We start from the raw sequence: 23,554 nt of genomic DNA on the forward strand, positions 1-23,554 counted from the left end.
AAAGCTAGATAAAACTGTGAAAATTAAAATAAAACTGGAGATTGTGTGCATTTGGCTGGTTTGTTGACATGTTAAAAAAAGGAAATATACAGGAAGAGCTGAAAGGTTGGCAACTCTGCCGTGTAGTGTATACTCCCTTTGACTCTTCATATAGTCAATGGAAATATCAGAGGAATATCAGTCATTCCTGAAATATTTTATGCAACGTCAAGTGATTTTATGTTATACTGGCTGACCCGGCAAATCTCATCCTGCTCAAATATCACTTTCACGTTTTCTTACTAAGCGCACGTTCATGGGTCCAACGGCAAAACTGTTCGGTGATTGATCTTCTAATCTACACACTTCTACACATCTACACAATTCTCATTCAAGATTTTTCAACCACTTGCAAATAACATGTTTCTCCGTTACATGGAATAAATGTTTGGTACAGAAAAAATGATAGAAAAAAGACAGCTCTAAATCGGACATTCCCGTTCTCGAGGGGGGGGGGGGCGGTCTCGAACTATCATAAGAACCTTCTAGGACCCTAAAAACCCCTACGTATCACTTTTCATGTCGATCGGTTCAGTAGTTTCTGAGTCCATAAGAATCAATCAGACAGATAGACAGACAGAAATCCATTTTCATATCTAAAGAAAGATAGATTGGGGAATGTCGGGAAAGACGGACACACCTTTATTTTACATTTTTTATTTTAAATATTAATGATATACAAACTTGCAATTCAGTGTATCAATACCTTTGACACTGACACTGTGTACATTTAGCTGGCTTTCTGTTAAAATTGTAAATAAAAACAAAAACGTAATCTTTTCATTGTTATCGAGTAATTTTCGGGGTATTTTTCGTCACGTGAATGTTTTACCATCACTTCTCTTCCAGATTATCGAATTAGCGGTGATGTTTTTCATTTTTACTCCAGAAATATTGACTAAAATAAAATACTAATCAAGTCGGGTAAGACGGCAAAAGACAAACATTTTGTTTTGAAAACAATTTGATTATCTCTTCCTTCTTTTATTAACAGATGACCACTAACTACGTTTGCGAGTGCAACCACATATCATGGACGAATCAGCAGAGTGGTTTTGAAAACGAAATCGGAATTTATCATTCCGAATGCCAAAAGTTATTTACGATATGAAAAAAAGAGAAAAATTACAAGTTTTTCTAGATGATTTTAGTCTAGCTTAATGGCATATTTGAATCCCTCCAAAACATATCGAGTACATAAACTTGAATTTTCAGTTAGTGTCCATCTTTCTCGACTGAATCTCATTTATTCAAAAATACCGGATACATTCATTTTTCAAAATTTCTGCCTCAAAAACAATTTTTATTATAAAAAGAGACCTAGACTATCAATTTGTGGTGAGATAGCTATATATTTTTTTGTGAAATTCACGAAAAAAATCAACTTTTACTTAGAGTGTTCGTCTTTACCGGCACCCCCCCCTTCACCTAGATTGGATACCGAAGGGATAAGACCCATTCTAGAATTAATTAGTGCCGGTCATGATACTTAATTAGTCACTGATACTATATTTTGTTATTATCTTTATATATAAAAGAGACTTTTTCTCACGTACGTATAACTCATCATCACGGGAGAACGGCTGATCAGTTCTACGTCGTCCATATATTTTGTGAGTTTGTCTATATTTTGTGAGTAAGAGGTACACATGTGTATGTTTCGCTGGGAAAATCATCATTTAGATCAATTTGACAGATCTGAACGATAACATACAAGCTCTCTTGAAGTATATTCGTTTTTTACCAACCAAAATATTCTCTAGAAATACATTATATGGCAGAACAACGTTTGCCGGGTCAGCTAGTTATTATTATTTATATTGTAAGAACAATCGATATAAAAAGAAAAATAACATTCAATTATGATAATTTATTCAGACATCCTTCAGTCGAACTGCGTGCACCCGAATGTGGGTGTGAGGATCCTCCGGTTGCACCACCGACTTTTTATCGCTGTCCACCAAATGTTTGTACGGTACCGACCACATGCACTCCATACCCGCTCGATGTGCCACCTTTGAGCTGCAATGGAAAAACATTGACGGTCTTTGTAGTGTTCCTTCAGCATATCGTGTGCATCCGTCCCGATCACATACTAACCTGTACTCGTTGGTACAGTCCATTCGTGCAACTTCGAAGCCCAAATCACGTGCCAAACGCAGGGAATGGAGCGTTAATTGTAACGCAATACCTTGACGCTGGGCCTCACGTGCGGTCGCAAGGATGGAAATCTGGAAGCGAAAGATGAGAAACATTTCACATGAGCGACTTTGGATGCATGTGCAGAATAGTGCATCTAATCGCGTATGCTTTAATGCGCATGAGTATTGTACTTATTTGTGCGTGCATACCTCGAAAATGCAAGAAGCTTTCAGCTTCTGATGTAACTGCGGTTCAGTGGAAACGATTGACCAGATGTAGAAGAGTTTTCGCAAAGGATCACACTGAATCGTATCCCCTTGTTGCTTGAGCTTATCTCCATCCCACTGACAGTTCCGCTGATTCATCGCAACTCCAACTATTCGATTATCTTTTGCCACGGCTAGCATACTGAATCCTAAAATCAGAGCAAGACAGATTTTTACGGTCACATTTTCATCATACTTATCCTCTACCATGTTTCAATTGTGCACTCAAATAGCATTCCAAGGTAGCGTTCGCTACAGATTTTGTGATTTTAAGACTTCGCATCAACGGCTCCTCACAGTAGAAATTCTCCCGTATGAAGTGCATTATATGTGGCTCATCTTGGAATTTGGCCAACCGTATACTGTAGGGGCGTGGTATGGACTAATCGGAAATAAATCTCAATTTTTAAATTTTGTTTTGGAATACAAAGTAACTCACTGATATTGACAGAATGCCTTTTCCTCGCTTCTGATTCCATTTGTTTGGCCCTTCGTTGATTTGGTTTTGAAGCAAGTCAATATTACCTCTCTTCAGTAAATCGTTCGCGAGAAATAGTTTATCACATGTGATTTTCAACTGCCGAAACATAACGATGGATATGATATGAGTTGGTTTTAAACGTTCATTAATATCGACGTAAAACGTCCAGTGGACTTCGTGGGTTACTTGGATGGTCGTTCCGATGTGATTCCATTTTCAGTTTCATTAAAGTTCATTAAAGTTCAGTTTCAATTTGAGTTGAGCTATTAAAACTGCCATGGCTGAGTAACTGGCGTCTCACTTAGCAGGCCGAGGGCTAAGAGGGTTCGATTCCCGATCTGATTTGAGGCCAAATTTTAGCCGTTTGCACTGATATATGCGAATCCTCGAACTTACCACTAAGTATAAAATTAAGGCGTGTGTTGTATGTGCGTTACAAATATAATCATGCGCCGCATTGCCATACACCATCAACGGCAACGTCGCGATCGGCAATATAAGCCCAAGAGAATAGTTGATGGAACGTTGATAGTGACGTTGTATGTGTATCGCACTTTATTCAGTGTAGAAATCTAAATTAAATAATTTTTGAAAATGACACATATGATACTACTATGAGACGTGAGGTTCCCTTAGGAACGCATTCTATGAGAAAGAATAGAATAGTTCGAGGTTCTTCAAAAAGATCATGGGCTACATCCTTACAAGATCAAATTGACTGAAGAACTTGAGTGAAGAACCATATGAAGCGCTGTAACTTCTTCATTTGGTCTCTGGCGAATCTTGAAGAAGATAGTGATTTTAATCACAAAATCATCTCCAACGATGAGGCTCATTACTTTGCTCAGTATGGCGTGTCATGAATACCAAGACTTGTTCTAAACGCCACCTGAGTACGGCAAGCCCCAGACAAATATTGTCCTGTACCTGAATAGAAATGGAACCAGGCTACATTATTGGGACTACCGCGCGTTACGGAAGCGTGTAAAAGCCGTAACTGCAGCAAGTGGAATCTCGATCGATGATTAACATAGTTTATGACTCTCAGAAGTGTGAAGTGTGGTCCCATCCGGGGGTTGGGGTTCGATTCCCGTTCTGGTCGGGGGAATTTTCCGTCAAAGAAATTTCCTCCGACTTGCACTGTGTTCACGCGTATTGTAAAGCTTGCCACTCAGAATGCATTCAAGGCGTGTTTTTTGGCATAGAAATCTCAACTGAATACTAATTAAAATAATGCAAGTAATACTACGTTAAGACGGCGAAGTTCCTCTAGGAACGTTAGGGCCATTTAAGAAGAAGAAGAAGAAGATGAATCTCAAGACGCGTCCACATTACGCCGAGCGGCCTTGGCCGCCCGGTAAAGCCGAGTAAATGTGGACGTATCGCCCGGGCTTGCCGACGTGCCGAAAACCGACTCGAAACAAACCGAACCCAACTCGAAACAAGTAGGTCCGGTTCGAGAAAGTAAATTAGCGTTGACGACATTGTGCTTCATGTGTTCGTGACGGCTTCGTACATCCGATGAGGCTTCGGCTTCGTGCACCCGATGTAGCGTCCTTCTTCTTGAATGGCGTTAACGTTCCCTATGGAACTTTTGCCGTCCCAACGTATGCATTAACTAGCGTCATTTATTAATACTTAGTTGAGATTTTCTAAGCCAAATAACACGCCTTGAATGTATTCCGAGGGGCAAGCTCTAGAATACGCGTGATCACAGTGCAAGTCGAAGGAAATTTCTTTGACGAAAAAATCCCCCGGCCAGAACGGGGATCGAACCCGAACACCCGGCATGATAATGTGAGACGCTAACCACTCGGCCACGGGTGCACCTCCCGATGTAGCGTCCACATTACACAACGAACCGAGTATGCCGCCTGGTACAGGCTGATCGGCATCATTCGGCATAATGTGGACGCGCCTTCAGAAGTAGACTTTCCGAGATCTCGCACAGTACACAAAAGAGACAGAGTGCTTTCGCATCTCACAAAGTCACTGGAAGCTGTCTGCAACAAATGAGCGAGGCAAAAGGCACCCGAGCGAGCAGACTTCCTGTGCGCGCTTAAATTTCGAGAGACGAGTATCGATTTTTTTCTTCCTCACAACTCTTTCATGTGCAAGTGATAAGACCGGGCTTTAACACGTGAGCTTGGTTTTGGCTCTTTCTCTTCTCTTGTATCAAATTTTATGATGCGTTCAGGAATGCCTCGTCGCGTTTCGATGCGAACGATGTACATGTGTTGTGTACAGGATGCTCGTGCCATATTTATGTGAAGCAGTTCTTAATTACTAATTGTTCTACGTGCCATTTTACGAAGATTAAAATTTTAAAACCAGAAGCACAACTTCCCCGACAGCATCAAATGTCACTTTGAGGCAGGTACACGAGAAAGTATCGCGAGCACCAACACATGTGCATCGCTCATGTGCTCCTCTCTTTGGTGGGGTCTCCCATAGAAATGAAACACAAATTTCTACATAATTTGAGAACTAATCAAGCGAATGGATCCAACTTTGGGATCTGAGGGTTTTTGGGTACAAGAAATGTTTCTATGATGGAATGACACCTCTTTATTTTGATAAAACGCACTCGTATGTCTTCTTCTATCTATATAAATAAAAATGGATCGCCGAATGTGTTGATAAGAGCAAAACTCGAGAAAGGAATTGTTCAATTTAGGGCTGTCTTTATTCTATAATATTTTCTGTATCAAACATTTATTCCATGTAACGGACAAATCTTGCACGAGAATTGTGTCTGAAAATAATCTGATATTATAATGTCGGTAGAAGTACTGAAATTTTATTTTTTTTTATCCCATTTATTTATTTAAGGCTCATTAGCATTTTAGCTGTAACAGAGCCGAATTTTAATCGTGTACATGTCACACGGTTATCATATCTATAATTAGCACATTACACAGTTGCCATTCGCCAGTATTCCTTCTATACCATTACATATGGTACATTCACAAAGTAGCCATTTAGGCGTAAGGGTATTCTTTCTGTTCTTCCATTATCCAGTTGGACCACCGGACAGCGGAGACAGTTGTTTGATCATTGTTGAGTTATTTATAGAACAGTAGCCCGATGTGTCTGGCAGAGCAGAGCAGTTGTATGGATGAATCGATCTTATTTCGACCGTGGATCGATCTCCATCGCTGATGATTGTTGCGTGGACGTAGCTATTCTGTAACAACACAAAGGTGGTCAATGAGGGCCCTGAGTTTTGAACTCACGATCGATCGCTTACTATGCGAACGCGCAACCAATGTGGCTACGGAGACCCCCTCTGAAATTTTATAGTAAGTAATAATTTTAAGAGGTGGATTAGAAGATCGATCAATGAACAGTTCTGCGATTGGGCCCATGAACGAGCGCTTAGTAAGAAAACGTGGGTGTGATAACGAAAAATAAATTTTGGGCGGGACGAAGTATTAAAAAAAAGTATTTGAAAGTTCATTGATTTTACAAGAACTTAGTTGAACATTATATTTAATCGGATAGCTGGCTTCGGAGCTATGATTTTTTTTGGAACGGTTCCGAAAAAAATTCGAACGATTGCGGTAAAGGTGACAACGATCAGGCTGAAGTACTGTGGCTGGACAGGAGCGCAGGTTAGGAAGATGTATCGGAAATCGAGAGTGTGGGTAAATCAGCCTTCCTGTGATCGATCATATTTCGCCATATGCAAGGTCACAATGAACCGAATAACTAGAACTAGAAGATCACTCCCTGCCAGTGTTGCCACATTTTCAAAACCTTCGTTATCTGTACTTTTTCTTTCAAAAATCTGTATCGAAATTTGCACCATAACTGTTTTTTGCAAAGGAAAATCAGTAAATTAAATATCTGTAAAATTAGAATAGAATCTACTACTTAAGTCTCAATTTACTCATCTGTTTAATGATACTTATACACCCATACTAGCGTTGGCAGAAAACATATTGGGCCTGATTACGAACGTCACTTCACGGTGAAAACGGAATGAAATGCATACAAATTGCATACAATTCATTTCGTTTTCACCGTGAAGTGACAGTCGTGATCAGGCCCATTATCATTTCATTTTCATTTATTCATTCATAGATACTTGCAGAGTAAGGACTTTTTTTTTTTTTTTTTAATCGTTTATTTTTACAGGCTCAGTTACTTAAGTTTAAAGGAGCCGAATTCTTAAATATATTTTTAAAACTATATATATATAGAAACAATTTTCTTACATCTATGATTAGTAAGGTGGAAAACCGATTACTCGCGGTGTACTCGAGTTTAGAAGGGTGACATATTTTTAGGAGAAGGATGGGATATAAGGAAATTGTAACAATGTTGATGAGCACTCAATTCTTAAATCTATTCGTATATCTATAGTTTATTTACATTTCAACTTATTCTACTATTTATAGAAAGGGGACGAATTACCCGCAAAGGAAGGAAAGGAGGGTATAAGGATGTAGGGACAATCACACACGAAGATCTATAGCTTTAAGGAAAACATATATATGGGACATGTAATCAAGGTCTAACCGAGCCAACACATCTCTCACCGGCACATTGGGCTGTCTTCCTCGGGCCCGAAGGGAGTTTTCTAAATTTGATCTGGCGACCAGATACACCTCGCACGACCAAACAATGTGCTCGATGTCGTGATAACCTTGGCCACAAACGCAGAGATTGCTGCTGGCAAGATTGAAACGAAAGAGTAGTGCATCTAACGAACAGTGATTGGACATGAGTCGGGAGAAGGTGCGGATAAAGTCCCGACTCAAGTCTAGACTTTTGAACCACGGTTTGAGGCTAACCTTAGGGATAATCGAGTGAAACCACCGGCCCAATTCATCTTCATTCCACTTGCGTTGCCAGTTAGCGATGGTATTTTTGCGAACTAAAGAATAAAATTCATTGAAGGCGATTTGACGCTGATAAATATCGCCTTCAATTGCACCTACCTTTGCCAATGAGTCAGCCCTCTCATTACCCGGAATTGAGCAATGTGAAGGGACCCAGACAAAGGTAATGACATAACAGCGTCTGGATAAAGCACTCAAAATTTCTCGTATTCTCTCAAGGAAGTACGGCGAGTGCTTTTCCGGCCTCACTTAGCTTCGACAGAGCTAAGACTATCCGTTACAATGTAATAGTGTTCAACAGGTCGTGAGGCGACGCTGTCCAGCGCCCAGTATATCGCTGCCAATTCAGCAATATATACCGAGCAAGGATTCTGAAGACTGTGTGAGGTGCTAAAAAATACGTTGAACACTCCAAATCCTGTGGACTCATTCATAGAGGACCCATCAGTAAAGTATATATTATCACAATTGATACGCCCATACTTTGCATTGAAGATTGTAGGAACGAACCCCAATCTAAGATAATCTGGATTTTCATGGATTTTCTCCTTCATGAACAGATCGAAATGTACAGAGGAATTGATGTAGTCAGGAAAACAAACACGGTTGGGAATATACGAAAAAGGAACAACCTGCATAGAGGTGAATTCATGATATGAATTCATGAATCCAGAATGAAAATTTAGCTCGATCAATTGCTCAAAATTTCCGATCACCAATGGATTCATAACCTTACACCGGATGAGGAACCGAAGAGATAATAAATTGAAGCGATCTTTTAGTGGGAGTACACCTGCCAAAACCTCGAGACTCATGGTATGCGTTGAGGGCATACATCCCAACGCAATACGGAGACAAAGATACTGAATTCGCTCGAGTTTAATGAGGTGTGTTTTGGCAGCTGATTGAAAACAGAAATTGCCATACTCCATCACTGAGAGAATAGTTGTTCGATACAACATAATAAGATCTTCGGGATGGGCTCCCCACCAGGTGCCGGTAATTGTACGGAGAAAGTTTATTCTTTGTTGACATTTTTTACTCAGATACCTAATATGGGCCCCCCAAGTACATTTGGAGTCGAACCAGACCCCAAGATACTTGAATGACATAGCATGAGTGATCGGTTTACCCAAAAGTTGAAGCTTTGGTTTTGCTGGTCTATGCTTCCTAGAAAAAACAACCATCTCTGTTTTCTCCGTGGAGAATTCGATCCCTAGCCCAATGGCCCAGGTTGAAAGTATTTTGTAAGGGTCCTTGCAGGTCGGATTCGTTTGATCCTACGACAGACACCACTCCATCATCTGCAAGTTGTCTTAGGCTGCAATTTTGTGTAATTGTCGATGTCGCTTACATAGAAATTGTACAAAAGGGGGCTTAAACATGAGCCCTGGGGGAGTCCCATGTAAGAGACCCGACTTACTGCCGAATCTCCGTGAGAAAAGTTCAAATGTTTCTCACAAAGCAAGTTATATAACATATTATTCAATAGAGGCGGCAGACCCCGAGATTGTAATTTGTCTCACAAAACCTCTATTGAAACAGAATCAAAGGCCCCCTTTATGTCCAAGAATACTGAAGCCATTTGTTTTTTTTTCGGCGTAAGCCATTTGAATTTCTGAAGAAAGCAACGCAAGACAATCATTCGTCCCCTTGCCCCTGCGGAACCCATATTGTGTATCTGAGAGTAGGCCATTCGTTTCAACCCATCGATCAAGGCGAAACAAGATCATTTTCTCCAACAATTTCCGTATACAAGACAGCATTGCTATTGGGCGGTACGAATTGAAGTCGGACGCGGGTTTTCCGGGCTTTTGAATAGCTATAACTCGTACTTGTCTCCAATCATCTGGAACAATATTATCCTCCAGAAACCGATTGAATAAGTTCAACAAGCGATGTTTCGCCACATCAGGGAGATTTTTCAGCAAGTTGAACTTAATTCTATCCGATCCCGGAGCAGAATTGTTACATGAAAGGAGAGCAAGAGAGAATTCTACCATCGAAAACTCGGAATCAAGATCGCACCTATCTTGTGGTATATCTCGAACAATTTTTTGCACAGGAGCGGAATCAGGACAAACCTTCCGTGCAAAATTCAAAATCCATCGATGTGAATATTCTTCGCTTTCATTCGTTGAAGAGCGATTTCTCATGTTTCGAGCCACTTTCCATAATTTTTTCATTGACGTTTCTCGTGACAAACCTCCCACGAAATTTCGCCAATAAGCACGTTTTTCCCTTTGATCAAGTTTTTAAATTGATTTTCAAGGTCCAAATACGTCTGAAAATTTTCAGGGGTTCCACGTTTCCGAAAAGCTTTAAATGCATTCGATTTTTCTACATAAAGCTTGGAACATATGCTATCCCACCATAGATTGGGAGGCCTTCGACGAATAGTGGAACCTGGGATGGGTTTCGTTTGAGCGCGAACCGCGCTGTCATAGATCAAACGAGAAATGAAGTTATACTCCTCCAATGGAGGCAAACCATCTCTGGAATTGATGGCAATCGCGTCCGCATATTTTTTCCAGTCAATGTGTCTTGTGAGGTCATATGCCATGTTTATATATTCAGAAGAATTCGACCCAATGGTGATGGAAATTTTGATTGGCAAGTGATCACTACCGTTGGGGTCCTGGATTACATTCCACTTGCAATCTAACGATAGTGAATTCGAGCAAAGCGAGAGGTCAAGAGCACTTGGTTTAGCAGGAGGTTTAGGAACACGTGTTGTTTCCCCAGTATTCAAAACGGTCATATTGAAGCTGTTACAAAGGTCATATATCAACGATGAACGATTGTCGTCGTACTGTTCCCCCCAGGCAGTTCCGTGAGAGTTGAAGTCTCCCAAGATCAATCGTGGCTCAGGAAGAAGTGAGCACATGTCAACAAGTTGCTTGCGGCTAACCGCAGCTCTCGGAGGCCAATACAAGCTGACAATACAGAGGTCTTTTCCTCTGATGTTTGCATGACAAGCAACAGCTTCAATCCCTCCAATAGGTGGAAGGTCAATTCGAAAAAATGAGTGGCACTTATTGATCCCCAATAACACCCCTCCGTATCTATCATCACGGTCCAAGCGTATAATATTGAAATCATGGAAAGAGAGATCATCTCGCGAAGAAAGCCAAGTTTCGGACAGAGCAAAAACATCACAATTGAACTTATGAATTAAAAATTTGAATGTATCCAATTTAGGGATAAGACTACGACAATTCCACTGTAAAACAGTGATATCTCCGACCTCTCTATTTGAATTAGACATCAAGAGAGATAATCATTGCAAGGAGGGGCCATGTTTGCATCAATTGTTGCAAAATTGTCTTTAATACTGGAAGCATTGAGATGACAATGGTTCTGATGGAGTCGGAAACATTAAAACACTTGAAGATTTGATCCAAAAGGTCAGACAACTTTATAAATCCCGATTGGGAAGTTGAGCTGGACGGAAAAACAGGGACAGTTGGGGTTTTTGATGTCCCCTCGAGTGCTGGGTCGTTCGAAGGTGAACTATTCCCACGGAAGCCAGGAGGAACCTGATTTTGCTTGTCCGCTGCACTCGATTTTTTAGGCAAGCTAACTGGGGGTATCACCGAGGGGACTTGTTCTTGAACTTTGGGAGTGGTCACATTTTTGCGCCGGGGATTCCCTTTGAAAATAAACGGTGTGCCCCCGCTAGCTATGTCCGCTTCCATTTCATCAACTGGCAACGTGGAAAAGATATTGTTTGTTGAGATTGGTTGTTGTTGTTGTTGGGCCAGTGGAGAAGCGCCCTTTAAAATTTCCGCAAAAGTGCGCTTCGAGCGTTCCTTTAAAGAGCGCTTCTGTTTCTCCCAGCGACTCTTGTAAGTTTCACAAGCTGAGAGCGCGTGTGGGGATCCTCCGCAATATGGACACTTATGCTCAGTCGCACTGCAGGATTTCCCCTCATGTTGCTCTCCGCAAGTGGCACAGCGCTCCTTGTTGGCACAATAATCTGAAGTGTGACCAACTGACTTGCATTTGTTGCAAGTCATGGGCTTTGGCACGAAGAGTCGCACAGGTAGTCTCAATTTGTCCACCATAACGTAGTCAGGGAGGGCGGCACCAGCAAAGGTGACTCGAAACGAGTCTGACGGCGTAAATTTAGTTTGGTCCCCATCATGGGAGAGTTTCCCGAGTTGGCGACAGTCCAAGATCGTTACTTCCATTGAGGGAAGCTTCTTGAACTTGCCTTTTCCTTCTTTTTTTATTTGTTCGCTCGTCAGACCCGTTTCAGTTATCACCCCCTCAATTTCTACGATATGGGAGGGTATAAATGTTCTATATTCGAGAGTGAAGTGTTGGTCAGCAACAATCTCGTTTGCGTGTTTCCGTTCATTCACGACAACTCGCAATTTGTTCGGTCTAACCCTGCGAATTTCAGATACAGAAGTGTATCTGGCCAGATCTTTCATGATCTGAATCACGTTAAGGCTTTTTCCTTTTGGTTTTGGCCGGAGGAAAACAACCCACGGGCCAGTTCCAGGTGCATCTTCTGGATAAACTCTGACACGTGGAGCGGAGACAACAGAGGGAGAAGACGAGGACGAAGACGAGGACGAGGATTGGGTTGGATCGGAAACATCAGAAGGGGGAAGCGAAATCGATGATGGGAGAGGGGGAGTGGAAGTAACAGTGGGTTCAGAAGGGAGGCTTGCTATTTTCTTAGAGGGGGGCTTGGAAGGATGAGCAGATTCGTCCCCAGAAGAATTATCTTCTTTTTGAGGGACTCGTTTATGTTTTTTCCCAGATCTTGAATGGGATTCATTATCGGAGATTTCCATCTCTGGAGATCCTCCACTATTCTCCATTTTACAAAAATTTTTGTCTTATTTCTAATCTATTATTGACTTTAACAATAATCTCAAAAAAAAAAATAACAAAACAAACAAACAAAAAATTATGATGATAATATTAAGCAATGAACATATGAGTTGAACAATAATATTAATATTAAATATGTGTACCTTAATATAAAAGTTGTTCCGATACTGCGCTCTACTGCCCTAACCAGGGAGAGACAGAGGCTACGCGCTATGGATCAACACAATAGCGCAAGAATAGCTCGCACGGTCACGTGATGATAATTCCCGTTAACGACAGCCACACGATGGCGATCCCGTTATGCCAATGTTCAACAGCCGCCAAGGGCTGCAAGCTGCAAGAGCGCTGCTTCCTTTGTTCCACTTCACAAAAGGTCAATTCGAAAGCGGACAGCAATGACCTTCACTCGTACACTATACCAATCGCACAATAGTAAAAGTGGCAACGCACAATAACGACACTGAACTTTACTCGTCAAGAGTTGGATAGCGAAAGAGTGTAAGGACTTCTCCTTTTTAAATTCTGCAATTGGATTCAATACGACCACATCTTAAATTTTGGATCCGAATTCAATGAACAACTATTTTCCTATTCTAATTTCTAATTTCTTCCTTCTAGCCAATCTATACATTCACGATTGAACCGTCCGCGTGATCGAATGATTTTAATTTCAGCTGGTAGCTGGTTCCACAGAATAATTGCTCGCACGAAGAATGAGTCTCTAAAATGAGAGGTATTTACTTGTGGCAGAACAAAATTTTGGGTTCGCGTGCCTCTAAAAGAAGTAAGCTTTTCAGAAAGATAAAGGGGACCATGATGTACTATTCTAAACAGAAAGATGATGTATCGCATTTTAAGAAATGTATGAAAAGAACATCCCAATAGCTGAGGGTGAAGATGAGAAACTCGAGAAAACGTACTAATTCCGAATATCCATCTAACACACCCATTTAGCGCAATCCTCAATCTCTCGATAGCAGCTACAGAAGCATTCGATGTTAATTCCAAGCCATAAGTGAAGTAGGGTAGTAGGAGAGATTTAAATAATCGTATTTTAACCGTGGCAGATAACATACTTGTAGTAAGCCTCAAGTGGCGCAGGCCAGCAATTATCTTCGGCAAAAAAATGCTTTTTCGTGTACTGAAGGGTGAAATGAACAAATGCCCAATCCCAATCAAGAACAATTCCCTTATCATATTGATGCTAGTTAGATTGGAAAAGTTTCTTATAGCGAATTCGTTTTTAAAACTGAGTTAGTGCCAAACGAATGCGGTGGTTTGTTGGTGTGCGTTATATAGTCTGATTTGTTTCTATTTGCGACGACAAATGTACAGTGTCGACGTCTGGTGGCGATATTAGAGCTTGGGAGGTAAATTATTCTATTATTGTTTATTCCACCTGAATATCCATCATTATTTTCGGCTCCCAATGAAAGCACATGAAGCTTAATGCCGTCTACGCGAATATACTCTTCAAAATCAGAATCCGAATTGGATTACGATTCCAATAATACTAAAGCAAAAGCAGCTAGTTTTACATTTTCATAGTCTTTATTTTTAGATTTTCCAAAACAATACTCGGAACTTGACAGTTCAGTATAGTTGTATTGGTGAACCCGAGTGCCAACCCGTGAAACATCTCAGTGCGAAACTAACAGCTTTAGGGGCGAATCTAGTGCGACACTAGGTTGAAACTGAGCGAATAAAAAAACGTTTTGACAGCAGTTAGCCTGGCACTGTGGTTGAAACTGAACAAAAACGAATTCACTATTATATCGAAAATTGCAGCAATCGAACCATTGAATAATTAAAATCGAATCTCTTTCTCATCTGCTTACCAGTCCCATGTATTACAAATTCAACAATCGAAAAAATCTGCAACAATCTGTACTTTAGGACAAAAATGTGTAATCTGTACCATACAGAGTCTGTACCAAAAATAAAAATGAAAAATTCTGTACCTTTCCAGATAAATCTGTACATGTGGTAATATTGTTCCCTGTTTCCTTTTGAACATATCGTTTATTTTCTTGAATTTATTTTTTGGTGTTTCGATTAGGCTGACCAAATAGTTCAGGAGTGAAAACGGGGCGCATAATACAAAAAAGACATACATTTTTTTGAAGTATTCTATTGAGTGAATTAAACCAATCAATCAAACATTATTAGACGTACTTAGACGGCTTTGTTCTCTACTACGAAGGAATATTTTTATGCTGAAGTTGTTTTGCGAAGGAGATTATGATTTTCTGGAAATTTCATCATAAAATTTGTCACTTTCCAGATCAAAACTGTCAAACAGAACTATGACTTTCAGAGCCGTGAATGTATAGTAAGTAAGCCAGTAAGTTTCACAAATTCCTTCTACTCTAGAAATTCGTTTTCTGTTCTGAAAATATTTGCGCAAAACGATTTGCAACTGGTGCGGATTATTTGTTCCACCTTTTTGTATCATTAATCATAATTCCTGTAATCTGTCTAAACAGAATGTTTTTTCTTAACTAATGCTACTTTGTTATATCTCGCCATTCATGAATATACTTTAATGTGAAACCGTTATGTCTTCACTGACTAGCCTTAAAAGTTTTCACAGTTTTTAGAACTTTAGTCTCCTGTATTTTACTTGACTTGCACTTGTTTTGACGTAGGACAATGTTTTTCAGTAAGGGTGCAAAATCAGAAAACGTCACGTTTTTATGAAATAGTTTTAACGTTAATAACTATTTTTGTTTCAATTGGATGTTGATGATTTGCATACCAGTTGGAATCAGATTCTGTGTCGAAAAAGGCTGTTCCAACCAAGTCAAAAAAATTAAATATGGCCAACATTCTTGAAATATTATTGACATCCAATAAATCCTGCAAATAACATGTTGGAAGTTATCGACGAAAACAAAAACAAATCCTGTTTGGCGTTAACAGCTCTATTTCGGTTGTGCATAGGAGTTACACGACATATGACCCATAGTGAACAAGGTACGTCTGCTATCACTATATGCCTAGTGAAATTCAATAAAAAAAAATTAACAAAAAACTATTCTAAAGTGGGCTTTCATGTGGGAGCACTGTTTGAAAACCACTGGTTTAAATTGACCCTCATATATTCGCGCAAATCGTAACTAGTATACTCACAGATTGTGTGTGTCTCTGTAATATTATTATTGTGTGTTTTAGGCGTTATTTGTATTTATTTAAAGAAAATATATAAATGATCGAAAGAACTCCAGAAAATATTTTGTCTTAAACATCATTGGAAGATGGAGCTCTAAACCAAAGCGAAGCAACTCTTACTCATTCTACATTTTCAGGTGGTCTGCAATTCTTATCCGCCCAATTGAGTTTCCTGTTGCGATCTCATCTCACAAATCAATCACGTTAGAATTGCTTTAAGCATAGGGAATTCTGAACGGGGAACGTCACAATGTTCACAAATTCTTTGTTTCGTAATCAAACACCGATTTTTTTCATGAAACGCACGAATGACGAAATTCAAATGTTCACCCGACGAAATTATTGTAGTGATTCAAAATGGGATCTCACACAGTGGCATGACACCGGCCACTTGGACACAACCCTCTATTTTTTTGAGAACCCTTTGTACCTCACTCATCAAAAATACTTCTTCTCTATTATTTTGAAGAACTTAGATAAAATCATCAAAATTGACAGCAACATTAGTGTCAGATACATCATCTCTTTCGATAATTTTGGCCTTCTTGGAAGAGGTGATGTAACTGATACTAAAGTTGCTGTAAATGATGATTTTATCAAAATTCTTCAAAATAATAGAGAAGAAGTTTTTTGATAAGTGAGGTACAAAGGGTTCTCAAAATATTTTATGAAACCGTACAAATGAAACACAAATTTCTGCATTACTCGAGATTTAATCAAGCAAACTGAACCAAATTTGGCATGTGGAGGTTTTAGGGTACAATAAATGTTTCTATTGTGGTTAAACACTCCACCACCCTCTCTAAGGGGGGGGGGGTCTGCCATACAAATGAAACACAAATTACAGGGGGCACACAAAACACAAACCCGAGAATTAATCAAGCACAATTTGGGATGTAAGGGTTTTTGGGTATGAGAAATTTTTCTATGATGGTATGACACCCCTCTTTCCTCTGGAATGGAGAGGGGGTCCCATATAAATATTACACGTATTTCAACCAAAAATATTCCAACATGACAATTGAAAATTTTCGGAAAACTCTGAAGGAAAATGGGAAAATTCTGAAAATTAAATTCCCATATGTACTAAGCACGATGAAACGCACTCCTATATCTTCTTCTATCTAAACCAATAAAAAAAATTTCACCGAATGTGTTGATAAGAGCAGAACTCGAGGAAGGAATTGTCCTATTTAGAGCTGTCTTTATTCTATCATATTTTCTGTACAAAATATTTATTCCATGTAACGAAGAAATATGTTATTTGCAAGTGGTTGAAAAATCTTGAACGAGAATTTTGTCTGAATATAATCTGATATTATAATGATGAGTTTTGTTAGAAATACTAGGAATTCTATAGTAAAAGGTAAATTCAATGGGGTCGATTACAAGATCGATCAATGAATAGTTCTGCGATTGGATCCATGAACTTGCTCATAGTAAGAAAACGTGAATGTTTGAAGGTATTAATAACAAAAAACGAATTTTGGGCGGGACGAAGTTTGCCGGGTCTGCTAGTATGATAATAAATATGCTCAGCTGTCCAATTTCTATAAGACCACTTCAAAACTCATAAGTATTATCAATGAAAAATTCAAAACATTCGGCTGATTTACATGTCAATGATTGGCCACTTTCCCATTTCGATTAATAACCTGAAAAATTCGTTCCAGCATTGTTTTGCTGGAATGTGAATTTTTTGTGACGATATCCACGCTTAAACAGTAGGAGAGAGGATTCCAGAACATATATGTAATCCTTGAAAGATGTGAAAGCTACCTTAAGCTTTCCGGTCGCACAGAATCCCACCCAAACCATGCGCCAGTCTCCATCAAAATTCCTGGTTGAAAAATACTATTTCTTCTTCCGTAAATCACGCCAGTACCCGTTGAAACCATCAGGACCATCCAAATTGAACTTTTTTTTTGTCAGTGAAGATAACCTATACATTGAAAAACTTTTCGTTATGGTATATAGCAAAATGTATTATTTTGGAAACATTCTTTGTTACAACATATCATGTCCCACTGTAGGTTTATATGAGCTTTGGCTTAACTCAGACGTCTTCCGATGTGGGATGGTGTAAGATGAGACTCTTTGACCTTTCAAGTCCTCTTTATCTGGGGATTTTTTACCAAAATTTGATGAATTGTCACCCGAGTAACATTGAAATTGGAATATTGGTTTATTTGCGTAAGTGGTTTTGAAGTATTCGAAGCTGTTCTAGCTATTTCCCGCTTATCCCGGTCCATGAGAATTCGCCAAGTAATTGAGCACTACATGATGAGATCGTCCAATCCGACAAGCAATCTCTCTGATATCAACATTTTCTTGGTGAAATGCAACGAGTTGTCTTTCTTCTCTCTCCGTGAACACTTTTCCCTTCGACATTTTCCAGATTTATTGATCAAAACAACAAAAAACAACGGAAAATGTAACTGGTCTTATACAACTTGACACTTGAAAAATACAAAAACATTCTTTAAGCTCAGCCCTTGTACACACACATATGAAAATCATGCATGGTAGTAGTCACCAATACATACACACTAGAATATAAATAGAAGCATTGTTTGTTTACAATGACAAAAAGCGGCAAGATCATCACCTGGTCCTATAGAAGTTGGACAGAGTGTATTTACAATATTATTTTAGTATTTTTTCTTTGTACTCAAAATACGGTACAAATTGATAAGAAAACGGGTCGATGAAAAATTGTCGAAAAAACGGTACTGTCCCGTTGAAAACGTAGTTTTGATTAACAAAGAAACATTAAATATAACATTAACACGTTAAGTCCCGCGTTGGTTCCTGGGGATTGACATTGAATTTTCCGTCTTTTTCGCGCCGATGTCACCGAACCGGCAGTAGACTTTTCGTTCGGAGAGTTTTGGCATTGGAAACGACAACAACAAACTTTCCAAATGATATTTAGAAAAGTCCATTATTGATTCGCTGGGACGGACGTGGGCTTGACGAAAAGTTCATTGTCGGTCCCCTATTTCGGTCGGGGCTCAACGGGTTAAACGCCATGGCGTAAACGATGTCAGGTCTTCAGATTATTCAAAACAAAACAAAAATGCAACAGATTCTCAATCAGTAAAGACGCCGATATGCTATGAACTTTGAACAAGCAAAAAAAAAGTTTTTAGTGAATATGGTAGCAGTTTGAAAATAAAAACAAGTTTTAGTACGTTTTCGATTTTTAAAGTAAAATGGAAAAAAAATATATAAAATCCATGCCATGCGATAGCGAGACGAATAAAGTATGTTCAGATGTATAAAGTATGAAAAAAGTAGATTCGAGAAAACGTGTTCAAAGTTTGGAATCAAAGACATACTAGATTATATACCGTGTCATTGAAATGGTCTTTACTTGTTATTCTTGAATGTCTAAACTCAAGAAATATGAAGATAGAACATTATTTTTGTGATGGCGGCCATTTTGGATTTGCATTTTTTATAGTTAACTGTGTCCTACTAGCCTTTCATTTGATACCCATATAGATGAGGTTCTGAGACAATATGTAATCCGCCATTTTGTAGTGGTCGCCATCTTGGATTTGCATTTTTCAATTTTTCATAAATAACTGTATTCTACTAGTCAAGCCCTTTCATTTGATACCCATATTGATGGGGTTGTGAAAAAATATATATGGCGCAATCTTGTGGTGGCGGCCATTTTGGATTTGCATTTTTCATAAATAACTGTGTTCTACAAGCTCTTTCATTTGATACCCATATTGATGGGGTTCTGAGAAAATGTGTAACCCGCCATTTTGTAGTGGCCGCCATCTTGGATTTGCATTTTTCACAAATACACTGAAGTCGTTTTTTACGCGGTTTTCGGATTTCGGAATTTACGCGGTTTTTCTTTACGCGGATTTCGGAATTTACGCGGTTTTGGTTTACGCAGATTTCGATATTTACGCGGTTTTTTTACGCAGCACGTATCAACCGCGTACAAATTCAATGTGCTAATTGATGTGACTTTTCACGAAATAAGTTTATATTGTATCACAGATTAGTAGCTGAGAAATAAAAGGAGATACAGATATCATGATTGCAGCATACAAAAAAAATCAGTTAATCAATTGTTAAAATACGAGTTGCATTTTTGGTCAATAATGCATTGTTTGTTAGATTTTATTTTATTTTTTTAAATTCACCCGGTTTATTTTTACGCGGAATTTGGAATTTACGCGGTTTTCTCACGCGGATTTTTGAATTTACGCGGTTTTCTTTTACGCGGCTTTTGTTTACGCGGCACGTATCCCCCGCGTAAAAAGCGACTCCAGTGTAACTGTATTCTACTAGTCAAGCCCTTTCATTTGATACCCATATTAACTATTCAATATGGAATTATTATACAAATTTCTTAAAAATTTCCGAAAATCAAGAATAAAATACTCCGGATAATCGAATCCCGGATAATCGAGTCCGACCTGTATAAAGTTATAGAGGGATCAGTTATAGACTACTACTTTGAAAATTATCCAAACTGTGCTCCCCTGAAGTGTAAACATGCCCCGCGAAAATATATAGAAGAGAAAAGTTTCACTGTTGTGCTAACTTCAGTATGTGATTGTCGTAGGGGAAGTGGGGGCATAGTGGTCACCCTAAGGAATATGCCCATTTCCAGCGTCCACATACCGATTTAATTCCCGTTTCTCGAAGAATATTATAGGTCAACTCATTGTTGTTCAAGATATCAAATGGCTTTTACTATAAAAATTCAAAATAGTACACTTTTCACCATTAGAAAAAAAAGGTGAAAAATCGAACTTATTTTGCTTGGAGGTAAAGTGGTCACCTAGTGGGGGCAAAGTGGTCACCCGCACATATCAAGCTAAATGGGATAGATTTATGCGTTTTTTCGTCCAAATTTGTTCAAATCATATTTGAGATAGTAGGTACATGTATGAATTAAGCTTGACCTATTCACCTAGAGTCTCAATTTAAATTTTCTCTTGCATACAAAAACGTAGTAAGAAACACATAACGTTCCGCATAATGAGGCTTGGTTAGTTGGAGTGGCATAAAGGGTGTGTCACATCAAATTGCATCACGGAAAAAAACGCTGTAGAAATTTAATTTTTAGGAATTATATCTTCAGCTTTGGTTTTATAATCAGATAAGAGTGTATAGATCACGTTGGCCATGCTTCACTGTCAATTTTTCGTAAATTTGGAAAAATGTCGTCGAACGAAAAAGAGCGTCGTGAATTAATCCTGTGCACTCATTTCGAGAATCCGGAGTTGTCACATCGGGACATCGGTAAGATGCTGGGAATCGTCCAATCCACGGTCAGCAGAGTACTAAAACGATACTTCGGGAACCTAACCATCGACCGGAAGGTGAAGAACGGCAAAAATGGATGCTCCGTCAGTGAAAAAGATCACAAGCGCGTAGTAGGGCAGTTTAGACGTGATCCGAGTTGTTCGGTCCGGGATGTCGCCAATAAGCTGAATTTTGTCAAGTTCATTCGTCCAGCGGACCAAGCAGCGGGAGGGCCTGCGTACATACAAGGTTCAGAAGGCTCCTAACCGCGACGAAAGGCAAAACATGGTGGGGAAGACGCGAGCCCGGAAGCTGTACACCGAAATGCTGACGAAGCCGCATTGCTTGGTAATGGACGATGAAACCTACGTCAAAGTGGACTTTCGTCAGCTGCCGCGCCTGTTGTTCTTCTCCGCAGAGGACAAATTCAGCGTTCCGGAGGAGATTCGCAAGCAGAAACTATCCAAGTTTGCCAAAAAGTACATGGTGTGGCAAGCGATCTGCTCTTGCGGAAAGCGGAGCGCCCCCTTCGTGATGACCGGCACGGTAAACGGGCAGGTTTACCTTAAGGAGTGCCTACAGAAGCGCTTACTACCACTATTGAAGCAGCACGAGGGCCCGACCATCTTCTAGCCGGATCTCACTTCGTGCCACTATTCAAAGGACGTGTTGGAGTGGTACGAAGCCAACGGGGTCACCTTCGTGCCAAAGGAAATGAACCCGCCCAACGCGCCGGAGCTTCGCCCAATAGAGAAATATTGGGCGATTATGAAGCAGGCCCTCCGGAAGAACCCAAAAGTTGTCAAATCGGAGGCGGACTTCAAGAGAAAATGGATTTCTGTTCAAAAAAAAACTACAACCTGACGTTGTACAGAACCTTATGGACGGGGTAAAGAGGAAGGTGCGAGCATACGGGCTTGGGCTCGAAGTATGAATAAAAAGAAAATGCCAAAAGTTGTTCAATAGTTTTTATTTTACTGTCTAAAATTTTCAAAAAGATCGGTCTACTGGGCGAATTTCTACAGCGTTTTTTCCGTGATGCAATTTGATGTGACACACCCTTTATTTATCCAGGGTCAAAGTCATAAAAGGATCTTCTTCAAGAGCAGAATGTGATGAGGTATATCAGTTTTAGTAAACAGAACGTTGTAAGTTGTTATTCACATATGACCACTTTGCCCCCAAACATGAAAATAATTTCTATGCTAATTAATTGCTGAAATTAAACAAAATATCTGTTCACCTCTCCTAGAATATGTGAACAGTGGTCCAAACTGATGATTTGTCCAACATATCAGATTGAATAAACTAAATTTCACTAGAAATTCCTTAGATACCATGCGCACAGAACTACGGCCGAATGGCTATAGAGAGAGTAATTTCTGTTTTTATTTGTATTTTGACATGCGACAACTCTACTGAAGTACAGGGTGACTCAAAAGTCATTAAATTCTTCAAACATAAGGTGACTATCAATACGGCATCTATAGTCAATAGTTATACTACCAAACAAGCAGGTGACCACTTTGCCCCCCATGACCAATTTGCCACCACTACCCCTATATGTTAGATGGAACTTATCTGAACATACAGTTAACTTATGAAAGACGAATATGTACTTTGTACTGCACGGGTTCACCGACCAACAATCACAAATATCGCGTCCAACCTAATGTCCCCAGCCTCTCGCCCACTTTAAAGATTCGGTCGATTCTTTCCGCGCTTAAGAAACACCACCCGAGTCTAATTAATTTATAGGACAGCAAAATGAATTCAGCCAAAACCGCCATGATTGCCAATCTTGCCCTGGGCCGTGTGTTTATTCAAATCGATCACATCAACGTTGCAGTATGGTTACAGGAATTTCCCAATGCAACGAAATGAGTCTTTCTTTTGGTTTACTTTCTTCGCGCACTCAAAGTTCCGATTGAGTGATTCTGGAATTGACTTGCCACGAGAGGTGGTGATAATCTCAACGGCTACAATGCGATTTCTTGTGATGCAATTATCGAACCCGGCCGTACGACAATTTTGGATTATAAAATTCACTGTTTGATTGAAAGTTCGTTGCATTCGTCTTTGGCAGCAAGAGGTGTTTAGTTCGATTTTCCAACAGTGTGATATCATGATGTGGCAGCCATTAGTGTTACTAGTTTTGGGTGTTCTGCTGAAAAGCAGTTCCAGTTACAAGTTGCTCCCGGGGATATTTGATCCGAACCCATTCATTCCGAAGATGAGTGCAGAGCTCGTGCAAGCAGCTCCGGCAAGTCAGGCCCCCCTGGTCTACGGGTCTGTAGGGGCTGCCAAGGATGGTGAAGTCGGATACGTGAGATCGTTTAGTGAGAAAGGAAACGGCGGGTACCTACATAAGGAAAATTACCATTCGAAGGATGGGGGAGATTTCGCACATGAGAAGCAAATTGGATTCGGGGAGTCGAAGAAAGACTTCGACCAAGATGGTAAACAAGAGTCCAAGACTC

General features: G+C 39.7%; 1 protein-coding gene across 1 annotated transcript in view; it reads right to left on the minus strand.

Moving 5' to 3' along the window:
* Window positions 1–1,913: 1,913 nt before the first annotated feature.
* Window positions 1,914–23,554, minus strand: part of LOC129766236 (uncharacterized) — a 204,794-nt gene continuing 183,153 nt past the window's right edge. Inside the window, exons 2-6 of the mRNA XM_055766753.1 lie at window positions 2,887–3,024; window positions 2,655–2,829; window positions 2,391–2,596; window positions 2,140–2,270; window positions 1,914–2,061 (exon numbers count right to left, since the gene is read on the minus strand). Of these exons, the coding sequence (XP_055622728.1) occupies window positions 1,914–2,061; window positions 2,140–2,270; window positions 2,391–2,596; window positions 2,655–2,772 (603 nt within the window). The 5' untranslated portion in view covers window positions 2,773–2,829; window positions 2,887–3,024. The remainder of the gene's footprint in view (window positions 2,062–2,139; window positions 2,271–2,390; window positions 2,597–2,654; window positions 2,830–2,886; window positions 3,025–23,554) is intronic.

The sequence above is a fragment of the Toxorhynchites rutilus genome, chromosome 2 (assembly GCF_029784135.1).
Source record: "Toxorhynchites rutilus septentrionalis strain SRP chromosome 2, ASM2978413v1, whole genome shotgun sequence".
In the NCBI taxonomy this organism is placed as follows: domain Eukaryota; kingdom Metazoa; phylum Arthropoda; class Insecta; order Diptera; family Culicidae; genus Toxorhynchites; species Toxorhynchites rutilus.